The following is an 18,031-nucleotide window of genomic DNA, read 5'->3' on the forward strand; positions in this document are numbered from 1 at the left end:
ACATGGTTCATGATGTGGGTTGTCAAGCCAGTGACACCAGCCCTCATTGCACTATAAATCTCTTGCCTCTCTTCTAATGAGTCCTTAAGAATGACTGAGATTCCTGTCAAGGTCCACCCATGCTCATTGGACTCTTGGGGCCAATTGAATTAGTTGCTTCCTAAGATTTCTTAGAACCAAGGACTAATTTTGCTATAAAGAGAATCGGGGTCATTTGTAAGTCACTGGTGTTATATTCTTGCCACCTTAGTTGATGGAACTCTCATCAATGGGCTCTCCCCCTAGACTCCTCGACCTTGCTCCTTTCTAGGAAATCCTTTCTGTATCCAGCTTTTGCTCCCTTTCTTCTGATGCTGGATTAGTCTCGCGGGGATGCTTGAAATTACAGTCATGGTCACCTGGCACCTGCCATGGGGCTGAAGGGGTTGGTTGGATTGTGCCCATCATATGTATCTCCTCTGCCCACAGCCATCCTGAGTGAGCTCCTGCAGAGGGAGAATCGCGTGCTGCATTTCTGGACCTTGAAGAAGCGGCGGTTAGACCAGTGCCAGCAATATGTGGTGTTCGAGCGCAGCGCTAAGCAGGTTGTCCAAAGCTTTCCCTGGCTCTATCTCAGTTCTGGGGAGCATACAGAGGCCCAATACCAAGGGTTAGTCCAGAAGAGGGCCACAGCAGCAAATTGGGGATGGGAGTGGGGAATAAAGAGGAAAGAAAGCAGGGTGTCACTTGTCAGCAATTCAGCATTTACCAAGCTCTCTGTTTTGAGTTTGGTAACAGGAGATATGAGGAAATGCTAGGTCACCCACTATGCCCCTAATTCATGGATGATATTGGGCCTGGCCTAGAAGAGTCCCCGGTCTACTGGGGGAGACCCTCTCTTTGCTGGTAAGTGTTCCAAATCAAGGGAGGGCTCATTCATAAAAAACAACTCAAGAGCTACATACCAATCAAATTGTATCAGTGTTTCCTGGGTCCATTAAGTTGTCCCAACAATAACCTTCGTTGTAATATGGCATGTCTTCTACTGACAGCTGCCTTTTGGGGGACTGGATGGGTTGTTTCCTCCCATAGGCGCTTGACTGGATCCAAGAAACAGGTGAATTTTACCTCTCAACACATACCTCCACTGGAGAGACCACAGAGGAGACTCAGGAACTGCTGAAAGAATATGGGGAATTCAGGGTGCCTGCCAAGGTAGGAAACATCCCAGACCCTTCCCCAAATCCACCCAGAACTCTCCATTCTGGCCAATTTCACATTACGGAAGCAAAGACAGCTTCTGTAAGCAAAAATACCTGGCTGCAGTGGCAAGGGGGAAAGTATGTAAATGTCCTAAAGGATTGTCTCTAGAAACCTGAATACCCAAAGAGTTGCAGCTGCTGGGTAGAGCAGCTGTATGCAGGAAGTCAACTGCTATATACTGTGCTTCCAGATACTCATCTTCATGCTCCAGGTTCTGGAATCTGCTATATTCTTTCAGACCAAATCAGGGAAAAGGGTGTATTCATGTAAAAATGTTGCCTGTGCATGTGAACACTGCACATATCCACATATTCTTGCAATTTGAGTGGCTTGGGAAGTTCACCTTATTAGAAGGGCCAGTGACTATATGGGTACACAAAACAGGTGAATTTCTCCTTTTCTGAGCTATTTCCATCTGGCCTCAAACCTGCTCATGAGCTAGGCTGGGTCTCTGGGGAGCAAAATGTGCAAGGATGTACATACCAATTCATACCAAGATTGTGGGGAATGCCATAATAGAAGGAAACCTGATTTTCATCTGTTTTCACAGCCAGGATTTGATCTGAGGATACTTGGGTTTGAATGAAAATCTGATCTGTCTCAAGTTCCTCTTTGTAGTGTCCTCATCTCTCACACGGGGCTCCTTGCCACATAGGAGCCATTTTTGGCATCACTTCCACACATAGCAGACGCTCTTCCCAGGTTGAGAGATGCTCTTGTTGGGGTCAAGGTGGGAAACATCCTATCCAGAGATCCCTCTGACACTATAAGGGATGTTCCTCTGGTTTGGTGTGACAAAATTAGGCCCTTAGCCTCATTCCTGAGCTGATATTTCAGAAGTGGTTATCCACTCTATGAATCTTTTCCTATGATCTCTCAACTTTGGGGAGCATCTCCCTGCATCCTTGTGAGCTTTGGGCCTTTTTGCCTAATGCGAAAAGCTGTGAGCACAGATAAGAGACTCATTTCAGTACCAGCAAAAGCAAACAGCACAAAGAAGGTGGCAGATGCACAGACCCCTGTTCAAATCCAAATTAAAATGGCTTGTGAATTAACAAGTTTGGCTCTATCCACCCTTCTCCAAATAGGGTCGATAATGAGCCATTAACAGGATGAATGGTATGAGATCCATTGGTGTTCCTATCTGCATAGGGTGGATCACAGCAGATACCCAGAACTTCATAGGATCAAAATCTTTCCATAATCAAAGTGGAAATGTGAAGAATTATTCGGTCAATCTTATTCATCCTACCTTTGTAACCGTCTTCACATATTTCTCCTCTTTTTCATTCACATAGCTACTACCCTAAGCTGTAGTAGCTTCCTAAAGGGATTGCATGCCTTTGGCCTTTCCTTCCTTCCTTCCAATCCACCCTGCCCTTCATTGCTGTTCATCTTTAAAATGCTACTTCGGTCACATAACCACCCAGATCAAGAACTTTATGATTTTCCAATGCCTTTAGGATAATGCTCCACAACTCTACAGCTGTGCCACCCTACCTCCCCGGCTTTATCTTCAATTATTATTTTATGCAGAGTTTATGCTTCAGCGGAATGGATGTATTCTCTTACCCTCTGAGAGATACATCTTATACTTTTTTGTCTATGTGCCTTTTTCATACATTTCTCTGCCTGGAATACCCTTCCCTTCCCTCTAGTTTTTGCTTTTTAAGAGGAACCCCCCCCCCTTTCCACTCTAGAGCCTCCTCCTCTATGATCCTTCCCACATACCAGGATATGATCCAGTTCATCTCTGCACTACAGCCCTTGTCTGTATAACCCTTCACCTGGGCCGGGCACGGTGGCTCACGCCTGTAATCCCAGCACTTTGGGAGGCCAAGGCGGGTGGATCATGAGGTCAGGAGATCAAGACCATCCTGGCTAACACGGAAACCCCATCTCTACTAAAAATACAAAAAATTAGCTGGGTGTGGTGACGGGCGCCTGTAGTCCCAGCTACTCGGGAGGCTGAGGCAGGAGAATGGCGTGAACCCTGGAGGCAGATCTTGTAGTTAGTCGAGATCAGGCTACTGCACTCCAGCCTGGGCGACAGAGTTGGAGTGCAGTGTTTTGGACTCCGTCTCAAACAAATAAACAAGCCCCTCACCTGGCACAGACCATCTGGAGAGACGGTAATCTATGTAATCTATCCAGTAATCTATGCATTGTTATCTCCTATATAAGCCAACAGGATACTTAGAGACGAGAACCACACTATTCATCCTGAGTTCCGTAGGTTACCTGACTACATTTTACACATTCAATGGGGGCTACAACCATTCAGGAACATAAGGAAAAAAGGAAGTTTGAGTAGATTCAGCCCTTCTTGTTTATATTTAATATGAATCTTCTACTTTGGCTGTCTTTGTTCTCTGTCCCTCCCGATATAACTATCATGTTCCAAATCTCAGGATTATTCATATTAGAATATCTACAGGATAACAAACCCAGCTGAGGAGCTTCTGATTAGAGGCAGCAGCCTCCTGCCCCACCCTAGTCCCACTTTCCAGAGGTAAACCTCTTCTAATCAGCTGTCTTTGATTATAATCTTTATAACCAATAAAATGAATTTGAAATGGAAACCAAATTGACCTTTAGCCACAAGAGAATACATACGGTGGCCCTTATGGTTGAATAGGGCAGCAGAGTACATTAAATTTAATAATATTCTGGTCCAAAGGAGCAGACCAAGTAGAAGAAACATTGGATATAGAAAGATACTTTCTATGTAAAAGCTCACAAATGTAAGAATAAAAATGAAATAAAAAGAGTTTGAATGAGGAAAAAAGGAAAACATAATTCTCATGGTGTGTTATGCCTATAGACAGTCCATTAAAAGAATAGAAATAGTATTTTTCCATTATGGGTTTCAAAATGTATAAGGAGTCAGGGCACACAGTGATTGGAAAGCTTAGTCATGACATTTGGAAGAACTCCATTTCTTCTAAAAGCAAAACTTTTTAAAGATGATTTTGTTTTTCATTTTTTACAAATTCCATGGTTTTTACTGTATTCACAAGGTTGTGCAAACATTGCCACTGTTTAGTTCCAGAACGTTTTCATTACCCTAGAAAGAAACCCTATGCCCATTAGCAGTCACTCTGCATTCCTTACTCTCCTTAACCCGTGGCAACTACTCATCTGCTTTCAGTCTCTATGGGTTTGCCTGTTTGGACATTTCATATAAATGGAATCGTATAATATGAGATCTTCTGTGACTGGCTTACTTCCCCTACCCTAATGCTTTCAGGATTCATCCATGCTATTAGTATGTATCAATCCTTTTTTCCTATTTATTGCTAAATAGCATGCCATTTCATTGATATACCACTTTTTGTTTACTATTCATCAGTTGATGGACATTTGGGTTGTTTCCAGCTTTTGGCTGTTATGAATAATGCTGCTAGAAACCTTTATATTCAAGTTTTGGTGTGAACATATGTTTCAGTTCCCTTATATGCATACCTGGGAGTGGAATGGCTGGGTTATATGGAGTTCTACTATGTTTAACTTTTTGAGGAACTGCTAAACTGTTTTTCAAAGTAGCTATACCATTTTATACTCTCACCAGCAATTTGTGAGGGTTCTGATTTCTCCACATCCTCATCAACACTTGTTATTGTGTCTTTTTATATAGCCATCCTAGAGGGTGTGGAGTGGTATTCATTGTGGGTTTTGATTTGCATTTGCCAATGGCTAATAATGTTAAGAAAATACTTTTTTAAGCTGATAATTTCATCTCTGAAAATGAAGGAATCCATGAGATAAACTGGACTTAATTCATCTTGACAAAAGAAAATTAAGCAGTAATGAAAGCAACTGGAGCCTTAGCTGAACTAAATTATGTTTTCCTGAGATTCAGATAGCAAAGAAAGAGAACACTGGGGTTGTCAGATGGTACTTTAGACTGAGAGAGGTAGAGTCTAAACAGTTCAGATAAAAGATAGGCATGATTCTATTTCTGAGACTCTTTTTTTTTTAGATGGAGTTTCACTTTAGTCACCCAGGCTGGAGTACAGTGATGTGATCTCAGCTCACTGCAACCTCCACCTCCTGGGTTCAAGTGATTCTCCTGCCTCAGCATCCCAAGTAGCTGAGATTACAGGTGCTTGCCACCAGGTCTGGCTAACTTTTGTATTTTCAGTAGAGACAGGGTTTCACCATGTTGGCCAGGTTGGTCTTGAACTCCTGACCTCAGGTGATTCACCTGCCTTTGCCTCCCAAAGTGCTGGGATTACAGACGTGAACCATTGTGCCTGGTCTTTCTGAGACTCTCAGTTCACATGTGATGGAAAGTTTTGAAAATTTTGGTTCTTTTATGTATACTAACAACCCTCTGCTGAATGAATCCGAAGATGTATTTCAAGAAAACTATTCACCTGCACAAGGAGCTCAGTAAATTTGTGTCTACAAAAAAATTGATAAGGAATATCAATATTCCTTATCATTATCTAATTATAAGGAATATCAATAATGAAAGGCAAATATGGAAGATTATGAGATTATAAGATTACTATCAAGAAGGCAAAATCTTAAAGTCTTGTAAAATGTGCTGAAGTCAAAAGGGCTTTAAAAAAATTTATTCAGAGTGAGGCTCACTGATTAGAGGAAGATGATAACCAAAGAAAAAAAGAAAGGAAAGGAGGAAAAGAGAGAGTGGGGAGGGAGAGAGAGAAAAAAATAGAATTACTGAACCCCTCTTTTGAACCCCTGTCTTTTCCAGCAGGTAACTAGAATTCAAAGTGGAAAGGCAAAACATAAATTAGGTGACACATGAAGCCCAAGTGAGCTCTCAGGTCTAGATTTCCAGGCCCAGATGAATTATGGTACCCAAAGTTTCCCTTTTAGCCACAAGATCATGTCCATACTTCCGAACCTTTCATTCAAGAACTGCTGCAGTCTGACCCCCATTTTATTAGTTTATATAAGTTACTGTCTTTGGAGGAAAGATTTGAGTTTCAAATGGGCATAGGTTGAACGAGAAAGATACTGTATGGCCGTGTGTGGAAATAACGAAGATAGAAGCGATGTGTCTGAACCTCCCAGAAATCCAGAAAAAGCTCAGTGACTCAGCCCCATGGGAAGAACAAGAAATGTGGCGCAGTGTCACCTCTGGAGATGAAAACTGGAATGTTACCCGAGACCAAGGGTGTCTCAAGCAGCCACATCATCCATCGTCTGAGAGCAGAGGACCAGAATCTGTGTAATGTTCTACCATTTCTATACCACAGCTTCCTTTTTCTTCTTCCTCTCTGCTTTCTGTGATTTCACTTCTACTCTGCAGCCAATCATCCAGATCCCTGTCTGTGCAGTTTAAATCCTCAGGGAAGCAACCTCAATTGACACGGCATATTTCCAGTCCCCTATTTAGACACAGCTTTTAGGCCAGGACACCTCAGAAGTCACTGGCTGACTCTTGATTGGCTGCCTTCATAAGAAAAGTTTTTACCTCTGATCTCAAAAGCTGTGACCAGGCATTTAGCAGGTCATGTGGTGCCACCACAATCACCAATGTATAAGAAACCATTTCAGAATACTCCCAGTGGGGACTGTGGCCATGGTTGGTATCTTAGTGCACTTATCCAATTCATGGGCCAAATTTATCATCTACTTCCTCCCAATAAAAATCTTCAACTCCTGTTGGTCTAGCTTTACTCACCTCCAAACACAAGATTTGCTCATTCATTCATTCAGTCAACATTGATGGTATGCCTACTATTTTCTAGACACTGGAGATATACAGATGAAAGAGATGTAATACTTACCTTTTAGGGTTCATGGTCTAATGAAGGAGACATATATGCTAATTACATGTGATATATGCTAAAATACAAGCATGTATGTGATACTGTGGGAACACTGGGAAGGGCATTGCCCACTTGTTTTTTGGGGAGGACAGGAGAGAAAAAAGGGCATTGCATCGAGAGTGGGGGTGAGTAAGAATCACTTGTCCCAGCAGGAAGGGCATGCGACATTCAACATGGCTGCAGTGTAGGGAATGGAGAGCAGTGGAAACAGGGCTGCTGCGAAGGTAGGTGGAGCCACATGGGGAAGGGCGTGTCTACACTTCCCTCCACCTACTTCCTAGGGATGCATCTAAAGTCATTTTACTGTCTCTTTGCTCCTCTAGTCCCCACACATACCTAGAATACTCTTGGTCACAAACCATTTGCTTTGCTGACTCTGAATCACAGTTTTGATGCTTTAGGATATAATTTTCTCTGATAGAGCTGCCCTAGTATGGCTACTGCCACCAGCTGGCTGTAAAACCCTTTCTCGTAGGTGTAGTCACTTTACCAAGAGCAGAGGATATGTATTTCCAAGACTTTTCCATTTAAAAAAAAAGGTCTCTGTTTTAAGTAAATAGAAAACCAAAGAAAACTCTTTTCAGGAAAAATAAAAATAAAAAATACCCTACATGAAATAAGGTGAAAGTCCTCAGGATGCTTAGACACTGGAGATATATAAATGAATAAGATAATTAAAAAGAGGGATTCAGTAATTCTAGTTTAGATAGAATCGAGTAGATTCTATTTTGAATAGAATCTGCTAATTCTATCTTAACCAATTCCCCCTGTTATTGCTCTGCCTTTTCATGGCTGAGGAGATGTTTCTGCTATCCTCACACCCACCTCCTTTCCTTCACACCAAAGCTCTTGCCCTTTATCTTCCAATACCAGCACCAGCCTACTGTCCCGAGATAGGAGAGGCTCCATGTGCTGAGTGAGCTACTGGAGAGCTGGATCCCTGGTCCTTGGTCCCTGGCCATGCATGCAGCAGGCAGAGCATTCTCAATGCGCCTCTCTGACACCGTCTTTCTCCGGCATTTCTTGGGAGGGTTGGTCTCTCATGGGAGGGGCTGTAGATGGGCCTGGAAGGAACAGGAGGGGTGAGGATAGTAGAATAAAGAAAGAAGGGCTCTGTTGTTTTTTCTACTGTTGCTCCAGTTCTGCCTCAGTTTCCCTGTTACCTAGATTGTAGCATGGTTTAAACCTTGGACCTACTTTCCTCCAGTCCAAAAGATAATTTTCCTTCTTAGAATACTATTTAAATGTTCTTTCCCTTCCCTGAGCAATTTTAGAGTTTGAAAATCCAAACTTAAGATTAAAAAAATGGGCAGCAGTCCACTTGTTGGGTGTCTCTCTCATTCCCATGACTTACCCAGCTTAAGTGCTGCCTCTCCATGAGACCTCCGCTACCCGTGCCTGTCCACCTTCATTTTCCCCTTTTAAAATTCCTATAATATTAACTCTACATTCTCCCATTTTGACATTCAATTACATAATGCCCTGAGTTATTTAACTACTCTGTGTGAAATGAAGATTTTTTTTTCCTTTCGTTTGACCCCCAAGCCCGGCCCTATAGCTCTTTACACAGTACTATGGACCAAGTAGGTATTGAACAAACTCTTGCTAAAAATGAAATTAACCCAGTAAACATCTGAGTTCCACTTTACCTAGTCCTGTAATAGATGATGGCTTCATTAACCTCTTTCTCCTGCTGTCTAATGGAAACTAAAGACAAGATTCTGGTGGTGACAGGGACAGAGTTAACTCTTAAATCTACTCATTGTATTTATTTAGATCCTGGCATGTGCCAACTTACATGAGGTTTAGAGCTGGTACAGTAGAGGGAGGAACTAGGAACTAAAGGGCAGAGACAAATAGGCTCGTTTGCTTACTGCTAGTATGAAGTTGGACCAGCCCTAAGCCTCTCTAAGCCTCAGATTTTTTTCATCTGTGGTTCAAAGAGACCTGCATCACTTCCCTCCAACTGCTTCCTAAGGATGCATCTGAACTCAAATGGCTTTCAGATACAGTAACACACTGTGTAAATTAGTAAAGCATATTAATATAAGAGATTCTTACATCAATAATAATAATGGCTAATGTTTATTGCTTACTGAGTTCTTACTGTGTTCCACTGTACTAAGCATTCTACGTTTATCAACTCATTTAATACACCAACCCTCTGAAGTAGGATCAGCCCTCCATATCTACAGGTATCGCATCCATGGATTCAACCAGCTGTGAACTGAAAATGTTTTTTTCAAATGGATGGTTGTGTCTGCACTGAACATATATAGACTTTTTTGTTCTTGTCATCATTCCCTAAGCCATACAGAATAGCAACTATTTACTTAGTATTTACATTGTATTAGGTATTGTAAGTAATTTAGAGATGATTTGAAGTGTTCCTGAGGATGTGGCTAAGTTATAAGCAAAAACTACACCATGTTTTATGAGGAACTTGAGTATCTGGATTTTGGTATCCATGGGGGGCCCTGGAACCAGTTTCCCCCACCCCAGCACTGAGGGATGACTGTAATATTATGATTCCCTTTTTGCAAATGAAGAAACTGAGGCACAGAGGGCTTTAATAACTTGCTTAAGATCTCCCAGTTAGTAATAACAAAGCTGGGATACATACCCAGGTAGTCAGCTATGAGGTATCTACGGCTGCTTTAAACAGGAAGAGAGGATTTGGGATGAAGGGACAGGAGAATAAATGTAATCCAGTAACTTAAGGCCATCTTTTGGGGCAGCAAACAAAGGAGAAGGTGAAGCTTCTGATTCAGCTGGCTGATAGCTTTGTGGAAAAAGGCCACATTCATGCCACGGAGATAAGGAAATGGGTGACCACGGTGGACAAGCACTACAGAGATTTCTCCCTGAGGATGGGGAAGTACCGGTACTCCCTGGAGAAAGCCCTAGGAGTCAACACAGAGGTAGGCAGGGGTATTGCCCTTTGGGACATCCTCCCTTCTCATTTCCCTGAGCACCACTGCCCTCATCACCATGGAAGAAAAGCATGTTTCCAGAGCAGTTCTTCTGAGCTGTTGACCCCTAGAGCACCTGCCTCGTGTGGCTTTTCTAGTGGGGAGTGCTGGGTGGATATTGCTGATCCTTTAACCTCCAGTCCCCTGTGATGAGTACTCTATACATTACAAAATCAACTGGACAGTAATGGGGCCTATGGCTACAGAACAGAGTTTTTCTCTGTATAGACTTTGAGAACGAAAAGCTTTATCTTAACTTCATAAGTACCATCTTCCACCCAATTATGTTAATCGGCAAATGATTAGAGTGCCCAGTATATATAATAGTGCTCTTTCAAGAATAAGGGGTGCAATTTGTACAAGGATTATTTGACATTTCAACAGAACAGAGGTACAATTTGCCATGAACCAGGGAAGATGAACTTTTAATCTCTTCTTTATACTAGGGGTTAGTAACCTGTGAATTAAGAGCTTAATACAGCCTGGCAATTTAATCCTAGGATGTCTAATTCTTAAATCTTCAAATAGGCTCATGATCTGAAGCAGAGCAGCCTGGAGAGTGAAGTGGCCAAACCACCTAAAGTTGAGAGAGTTAATGTCTCCCCCAGGCTTTAATCTGTGAGTTTTTATCTAGGAAGTTCCATCATATATAAATACCAAATGGTGGTTAAAATTAGTAGGGATGAGCAATGAGAAAGTTCAGTTATTGTTCTGTTATTTAGCTTTCTGTTTCCAAGGGAAATTGCTTGTTTAAATAAATATATTTGGTTTGATTATTTTCTTTTGACAAATGAAAGATGTTTTATATCTTTATGTGTTTTTGTTTCACATCTATTTTAAATGGTTAAGAATCAGTCGTAGACCAATTTATGAATGTGTTTAGATTTAATTAGGACCAAAGGCCTTGGGGAAATAGACACATAATTATCAAATGTGTTTATTGTTTTTTCTTACTGTGGATATTTACCCTAAACATTTGACCTGAACATTTTATTTCTCTCTTATTTGAAAACACAATAATGATCCCATGAAGAACAGTGCTTCTGGGTATGAGTCTGTAAGATCCCTCATGTTTTTATCCTTCTCCATTATATCCTTTTTTCCCCCTTTTACCACCTCCCTCAACTCGATTGAGTTGCTTTCCCAAAGCATCACAAGGTGACCTTTGTGATCCCTCCATGTGCAGGATAATAAGGACCTGGAGCTGGATATTATCCCAGCAAGCCTTTCGGATCGGGAGGTCAAGCTGCGGGACGCCAACCACGAAGTCAATGAAGAGAAGCGGAAGTCAGCCCGGAAGAAAGAGTACGTGTTGGCTTCCGCCGCGCTAGCTGGCTCGCCATGACTGTGGTGGGCTTTCACCGCCACTTGTCCCTTTGGATAGCTTAATATGTCCTCGTGGCCACCTACAGGGATTGGGATGGACAGACATAACGTTTGCATTGAGAATATGAGTTCCCTCTGAAGGCTTTGAAGTATCTCCCGTCTGTCCTTCACCTGAATTATCTTCATTTATTAGCAACTTCCTAGACAAAACCTTCCTCATAGATCATCACATTGTACTTCACAATGTCAAAACTCAACATGGAACAAATCAAATATTTTTTTCATCTCCTCCAAATTTTATTCTCCTTTCTGATTTTCTTTTTTTAACATTTTTAATTTTTTTTTTTTATTTTTTGGGACAGAGCCTCCCAGTGTCACCCAGGCTGGAATGCAGTGGCATGATCTCAGCTCACTGCAATCTCCGCCTCCTGGGTTCAAGCAATTCTCCTGCCTCAGCCTCCCAAGTAGCTGGGATTACAGGTGTGCACCACCATGCCTAGCTAATTTTTGTATTTTGAATAGAAACAGGTTTTCACCATGTTGGCCAGGCTGGTCTCAGACTCCTGACCTCAAGTGATCTGCCCACCTCAGCCACCCAAAGTGCTGCGATTATAGGCATGAGCCACCGTGCCCAGCCTCTCTCTTCTGATTTTCTAATTGCCATCAATAGTGTCACTAATCTTCTAGTTTTTTCTAGATTATTTGCAAAAACTTCCCACAGTTTTCCTGCTGCTGGTCCCTGCCCAATTCACCTGCACAGCGATGCCAGGTTTACCTTTCTGGAGTACATTTTATTATTGCTAATACCAATACTCTCCTGCCACCAGCACCTACACTTTTTATGTCCTAAACATTACATAAAGTGCCTTTACACACATTTTCTCTTTGTATCTTTCTATCAGTTCTCTCAGGCAGCTAAGATTATTCCCATTTTACATATAATAAGACCTAGAAAAGTCAAGTAACTTTCCCCAAACCACACAGATGGTGAGCAATGAAGCCAGAATTTAATCTAGCTTTGATTCTTCAACATTTTTTGATTTCTTTCCATTATGTCTGTCACCAGCTTCAAATTGTAAATGGTTTGCTACAACCCCCAGAATAATGATAAAAATCCTCAAGGTACTATCCTTTGGTCTCATCTAAGTCAATTTTACTTCAAAATACTTTCTAGTTCAGATCACACCCTTCAGTCAGATCATTTTCACTGACTCCTCTCAGGTCTAAGAATAAATTGTATATAATTGAGAATGCTCTGCTAGCCGGGCGCAGTGGCTCACATCTGTAATCCTACCACTTTGGGAGGCCGAGGCAGTCAGATCACCTGAGGTCAGGAGTTTGAGACCGGCCTGGCCAACATGGTGAAACCCTGTCTCTACTAAAAATACAAAAATTAGCCGGACGTGGTAGCACACGCCTGTAATCCCAGCTACTTGGGAGGCTGAGGCAGGAGAATTGCTTGAGCCCGGGAGGCAGAGATTGCGCCACTGCACTCCAGCCTGGCGGACAGAGCAAAACTATGTCTCAAAAAAAAAAAAAAAAAAAAGAGGGAGAGAGAGAGAGAGAATGCTCTCCTTTCTCTTTGTTATTTTCCCTTTCGTTTCCCTTCCTTTTCTTCCTGTTTGGTTTTATTTTGCTCTCTGTAAGTCTTATTGATTCTTTAAAATCCAGCTCATATCCTGTGCCTCTATAAATCCTTTATCTACAACCCCCACTGTCATTGGCCCATCCTTTTATGAACTCCTTTATTCTTTTCTGTACCAATTCCCATTTTACTTATTCAACCAATTCCTAAGCTAGATTGTATGCTCCGTGACAATAAGAAGTATTTTATACTCTCTTGTATGAATCAAGGGACTAGAGAATAATGAAGATAATGTAATTATTGATCAAGAAAAGCTTATAGTCAGGCAGGGCACAGTGGCTCATGCCTGTAACTTTGGGAGGCTGAGGTGGGCAGATCACCTGAAGCCAGGAGTTCGACACCAGCCTGGCCAACATGGCAGAAACCTGTCTTTGCTAAAAAAAAAAAAAAAAAAAAAAAAAAAAGGAATACAAAACTTTATCAGGCATGGTGGTGTGCACCTGTAATCCCAGCTACTTAGGAGGCTGAGACATGAGAATCCCTTGAACCCAGGAGGCAGAGGTTGCCACAAGCCAAAATTGCTCCATTGCACTCCAGCCTGGGTGACAGAGCAAGACTCCATCTCAAAATAAAAAAGGAAGGAAAAGAAAATCTTATGGAACATAATTGGATATAGAAATTAAAACCTTGAGGGAAGGGCAGGACATTATTTAAAATCGCAAAACAAATAAGGACTGTAACGTCGATTTCTTTACTTGAAGTTCAGGGATACACCATTGGGCCAGAAGAAAATAAGGCATGCTTTAGGAGGCATTCCAGTATCGGATGGTCCCTGCCCTGACTTGATCTAGGTATTCAGATTTCAAAAGGAAGAAAAAGATGCTTGGAGATTGGTCCAGTGAGTGACCCGTAGATGTTAGAATGTAAAGCTGCCACCTAAGTTTACTCCTAGGTCAGCAATAGCCCATGAGGAGATGAGGCAGAGGAAAATAGGCAAGAAGAGAGTAGAGGATGCTGAGATTCCAACATTTTGGAAGAATCTGAAGTAGCTGAGGTTTTCATAAATTGAATTCTGTTTTCTCAGAATAAGAATGAATAGGGACCAGAATTCATTTAGCAAGCTGGAACCAACTTATCACTAGATTCCTGCTTTGCTCCCTAAGTATCTCAGCACCACTTTCAGAAACGTCCTGACTCCAGGTAGGCAAAACACATTTTTCTTCTTTGGTTGTTTGGTAGGGAGTTGTCTACCAACATTTCACTCTAATCAAGAATTACAGGGCATTGGACAGGGTAAGCAATGAACCGTGCCCATCTCATAAACCATTTCTTGACACTAATTCCTTTATGCTGGGGTTACAAAGTAACACATATCCAGAGATTTCTGGAAGAGTTTATGAAGAATATTTTGACACTCTGTTTGGGAATTACTAGAAAAAAAATAGTATGTCCTAAAATTAAGAAGCCCTATGTAGTTTATTTTATCAAGATGACGTAGGACCACAGGTTCCTTGGAGCTGAAGAAACTAAAGCTGCTCTATGAAGTCAGAGCTTGTTCATATGGGGAGTGGATTTGTTTGTTAGGACTGCTGTAACCAAGTACCACAAGTTGGGTTGTTTGAAGAGCAGAATTGTATTGTCTCACGGCTCTGGGGGCTAGAAGCCTAAAATCAAGGTGTCAGCAGGGTTGATTCCTTCTGAGGGCAGTGAGGGGAGGGTCTGTTCCAGGCCTCTCTCATTGATAGCTTATAGATGGCTGTTTCCGTGCTCATGTGACATAATCCCAGAATATATGCCTGTGTGAAAAATTCCTCATTTTATAAGGACATCAGTCGTTAGATCCAGGGGCCACTCTACTCCACTACTACAGTGATACTGTTTCCAAATAAGACCAAAATCTGAGGTATTGGAGGTTAAGGCTTCAGCATATGAATTTCAGGGAGGTCATAATTCAGCCCATATCTGGGAGGGGGATGAGGGGACTACACCTGGCCAGATCTTCCTCCTTGGTTCCTTCTGTGACAACAAATAGGCAGAAGAGATTAAAGGATGGGTGGAAAATAAAACAAAATGAGGTGGTGATAGCAGAGCTAAATTGTGAAGAAAGACAGGTAAAACTGCAGGAAGCAGATGGGAACAAAAGAACAATTCTAGAAAACCTAAGGCAGTAAAATCAAAGGCAAGTTTTCAAAGCCTGTCAGTTTATTTTCCTTCTGATCTCCCTTCTGTCCTAATTTCATAGCAATCTACAGCTCATTTAATCATGGAATGTTTCCTGAGCACCTACCATGCACTCGGCATGTTGCTTACGTGATCTTGTTTAATACTTGCAGCAATTCTGTGTGATCAGCTATTTTATAAGTAAGGAGACGAGACCTGGAGAGGCAAGTCCTACCTCTGGTTGTAATTCAGTTCCTATCTGTCTGACTCCAAAGCTTATGCACTTTTTACTCTACCAATAGAGTAAAATCAAAGAATAGAAAAATATAGAATATACCACAACGAGGCCATGTATCATAAGTTTAACAATTGCCTAAGCACGTTGTATTATTTAGAGGCCCAGGGAGGAGGAGAACCCTCTCTTTAAAGATACATAACACACACTTCTCTTTGTGGGGGACTGAGAAGCAATCATTTATTACTGATTTGTACTGTGCTTATGGTTGCATGTTCAGTTTTCTATACATCCGTTGATGCTGTAAACAAGTCCCATTGGAAATGTATTGAACAAATAGCTAAAAGGATAATCTAGATCAGAGGTCAGCAAACATAGACCAAATCTGACCTGCCAACTATTTGATATAGTCTATGAACTAAAAATTACCTTTTATAGTTTTAAATAGTTGGAAGAATTATCAAAAGAAGAAGAATGTTTTATAACATGTGAAAATTACATAAAATTCAACTTTTAGTGTCCATAAATGGTTTTATTGGAACACAGCCACACTTACTTTTTTTTTTTTAACACATTGTCTATGGCTCCTTTCACATGACAACAGCAAAGTTGAGTGGTTGTGACAGAGACCGAATTGTCCACAGAGATTTATTATCTGACTCTTTATAGAAAAATTGCTAACCCCTGATCTCGGTGTATTGGATATCTTTTCCGGACTTTGAAACCTGGTTTGTTATGGTACCAAGAACTGCTTTGGTATACATCTACAAACTCTACTGAACAGAAATCATTCTGGGAGCTGTAAGTGAAATGTGGAAAACTGAGATTCAAGCTATCTAGTTGGTGAGACAGAATATATGAACAGTCCTGCCTGCCTGTACTCACATGAATATCACCACAGAATCACAAGTATTAGTAGTAGGACTGGGGTGGAAAAGAGACAGAATATAGACCTAGCTGAGCACAAACCTGCTAAAGGGATGCAGGGCCAATGGTCAGGAAGGATCACAAGTATCATAGGAAGATACCTGTAGGAAAGGGAAGGAATTTTGAAGAAAGGAAAAGACCTGTTGATGAAGTAGAAAAATAGGACATTTAAGAATGTCATACATGCCGGGGTGGGGAAGTGAAGTTTGAAGGAGGAGAGACATTATATCTATAACCAACTAAAAGCCCATTTGTTTCCTTCTAGATTTATTATGGCTGAACTACTCCAGACAGAGAAGGCTTATGTAAGGGATTTACATGAGTGCTTAGAGGTGAGTCTTCCAGTAGTCCGTTCACAGCTATATCGGAAAAATTACATCCTTGCCAGCATCAAGTCCTCAATTGGAATTTGGTGCTGTTGGTCTTCTCCCAGAGAGTAATGAATTAAAAAGCCAGCCAGAGGAAATCTTTCTCCTAAAGTCAACAATAATTGCAGAGAGTTTAAAGTACTTTTGAAAAGAAAGTTTAAACTTTTCTCAGACTGGAGCTAGACCCAGGAAAAAGAAGTGTATAAGGCACTTCAGTTCAAAATAAAACCATGACACAGTCAGTGAACTTAAATTGGGTCTGAAAATCTGCATCCTGACCCCCCATACTCAAATTTACACACATTTCATAAATAACAAGAGACTGTGGAGTTTATGTTCTTGCTAAAGTTCAGGATAATGAAATATTCAGGTTTTATTTATTTCTCTTATGTTTACTTAACACATCACTTTTTTTGCTAAAGTTCAGGATAATGAAATATTCAGGTTTTATTTATTTCTCTTATGTTTACTTAACACATCACTTTTTAAACTCTACATGCATTTACAGTTTGAGTCTTGCCCCACAAGTTTGAGTGCCTGTTTATTTTGTCTGTATTTTATATGGCATGCCAGGCTTGCCAGTGATGAAACTGTTACTGTCTTACAGACCTACCTGTGGGAAATGACCAGTGGTGTGGAGGAGATCCCCCCTGGGATCCTCAATAAAGAGCATATCATCTTTGGCAACATCCAAGAGATCTACGATTTCCATAACAAGTAGGTTTGTGGAGGGTCTTAGAGGTGCACACTTAGGCCGTAAAAACTGGACAACAGGGTTCCCAAGAAGTGGATCAAAGGCAATTGGTGAATCTTATCTGGTCAGTTTTCTAAGGCAGTTGCTGTCAGACTTCTTTCTTACTCACTCCCCTTTCTCTGTAATTGTCGAAAAGTCCTAGTGGAGACTGAAGTCACGTATTCAGCTGTGCTCCTCCCCATCTCTCCTCAACATTCTCATTTATTGAGCCAGAATGAATACCAGGCTTTGAAGAAATAAAAGTAGCTTCTCCTCATTAAATCTTGTGGGAAATCCTGACATTAGAATTCATCTGCAGCTAACCATTCCACCTTGTGGTCTTTGGGTTTTGAATTCCATTGAAGTTTTCTGTCAGCCTAAATATTTCCTCCATCCTCATTTTATCTCACATTTCTAGTTTAGAGGGAAGGACATCAACTGATACTCTGTTTTGTTGGAATAAGTAGAATCGTAGGGCCCTGAAATTTCACAAGTCATTGTTTCCAACTTGATTGAAGAATCTTTCCCACAGCATACAAAACAATATGCTCCATGGTTAACAGAGGATCAGCAAAAAAATTGGCATGATTAGTTACACAACCAACCAGTAGAAATAACTGTGTTTCCAAAATACAAATAGAGAGAATCTCAAGGCACAAAGAGGAACATTGGCATA

At 41.2% G+C, this 18,031-nt stretch overlaps 1 protein-coding gene across 24 annotated transcripts in view; it reads left to right on the plus strand.

Annotated features, from left to right (window-relative positions):
- KALRN (kalirin RhoGEF kinase) overlaps positions 1–18,031 on the plus strand; it is a 690,448-nt gene that overhangs the window by 417,020 nt on the left and 255,397 nt on the right. For all 24 annotated transcript variants that reach the window (XM_031662269.1, XM_031662306.1, XM_031662320.1 and 21 more), the window contains 6 exons: positions 469–584; positions 1,072–1,194; positions 9,788–9,970; positions 11,208–11,326; positions 16,520–16,586; positions 17,230–17,339. In XM_031662269.1, the coding sequence (XP_031518129.1) occupies positions 469–584; positions 1,072–1,194; positions 9,788–9,970; positions 11,208–11,326; positions 16,520–16,586; positions 17,230–17,339 (718 nt within the window). The remainder of the gene's footprint in view (positions 1–468; positions 585–1,071; positions 1,195–9,787; positions 9,971–11,207; positions 11,327–16,519; positions 16,587–17,229; positions 17,340–18,031) is intronic.

Source organism: Papio anubis, chromosome 2, assembly GCF_008728515.1.
Source record: "Papio anubis isolate 15944 chromosome 2, Panubis1.0, whole genome shotgun sequence".
NCBI classification, from domain to species: Eukaryota; Metazoa; Chordata; class Mammalia; order Primates; family Cercopithecidae; genus Papio; species Papio anubis.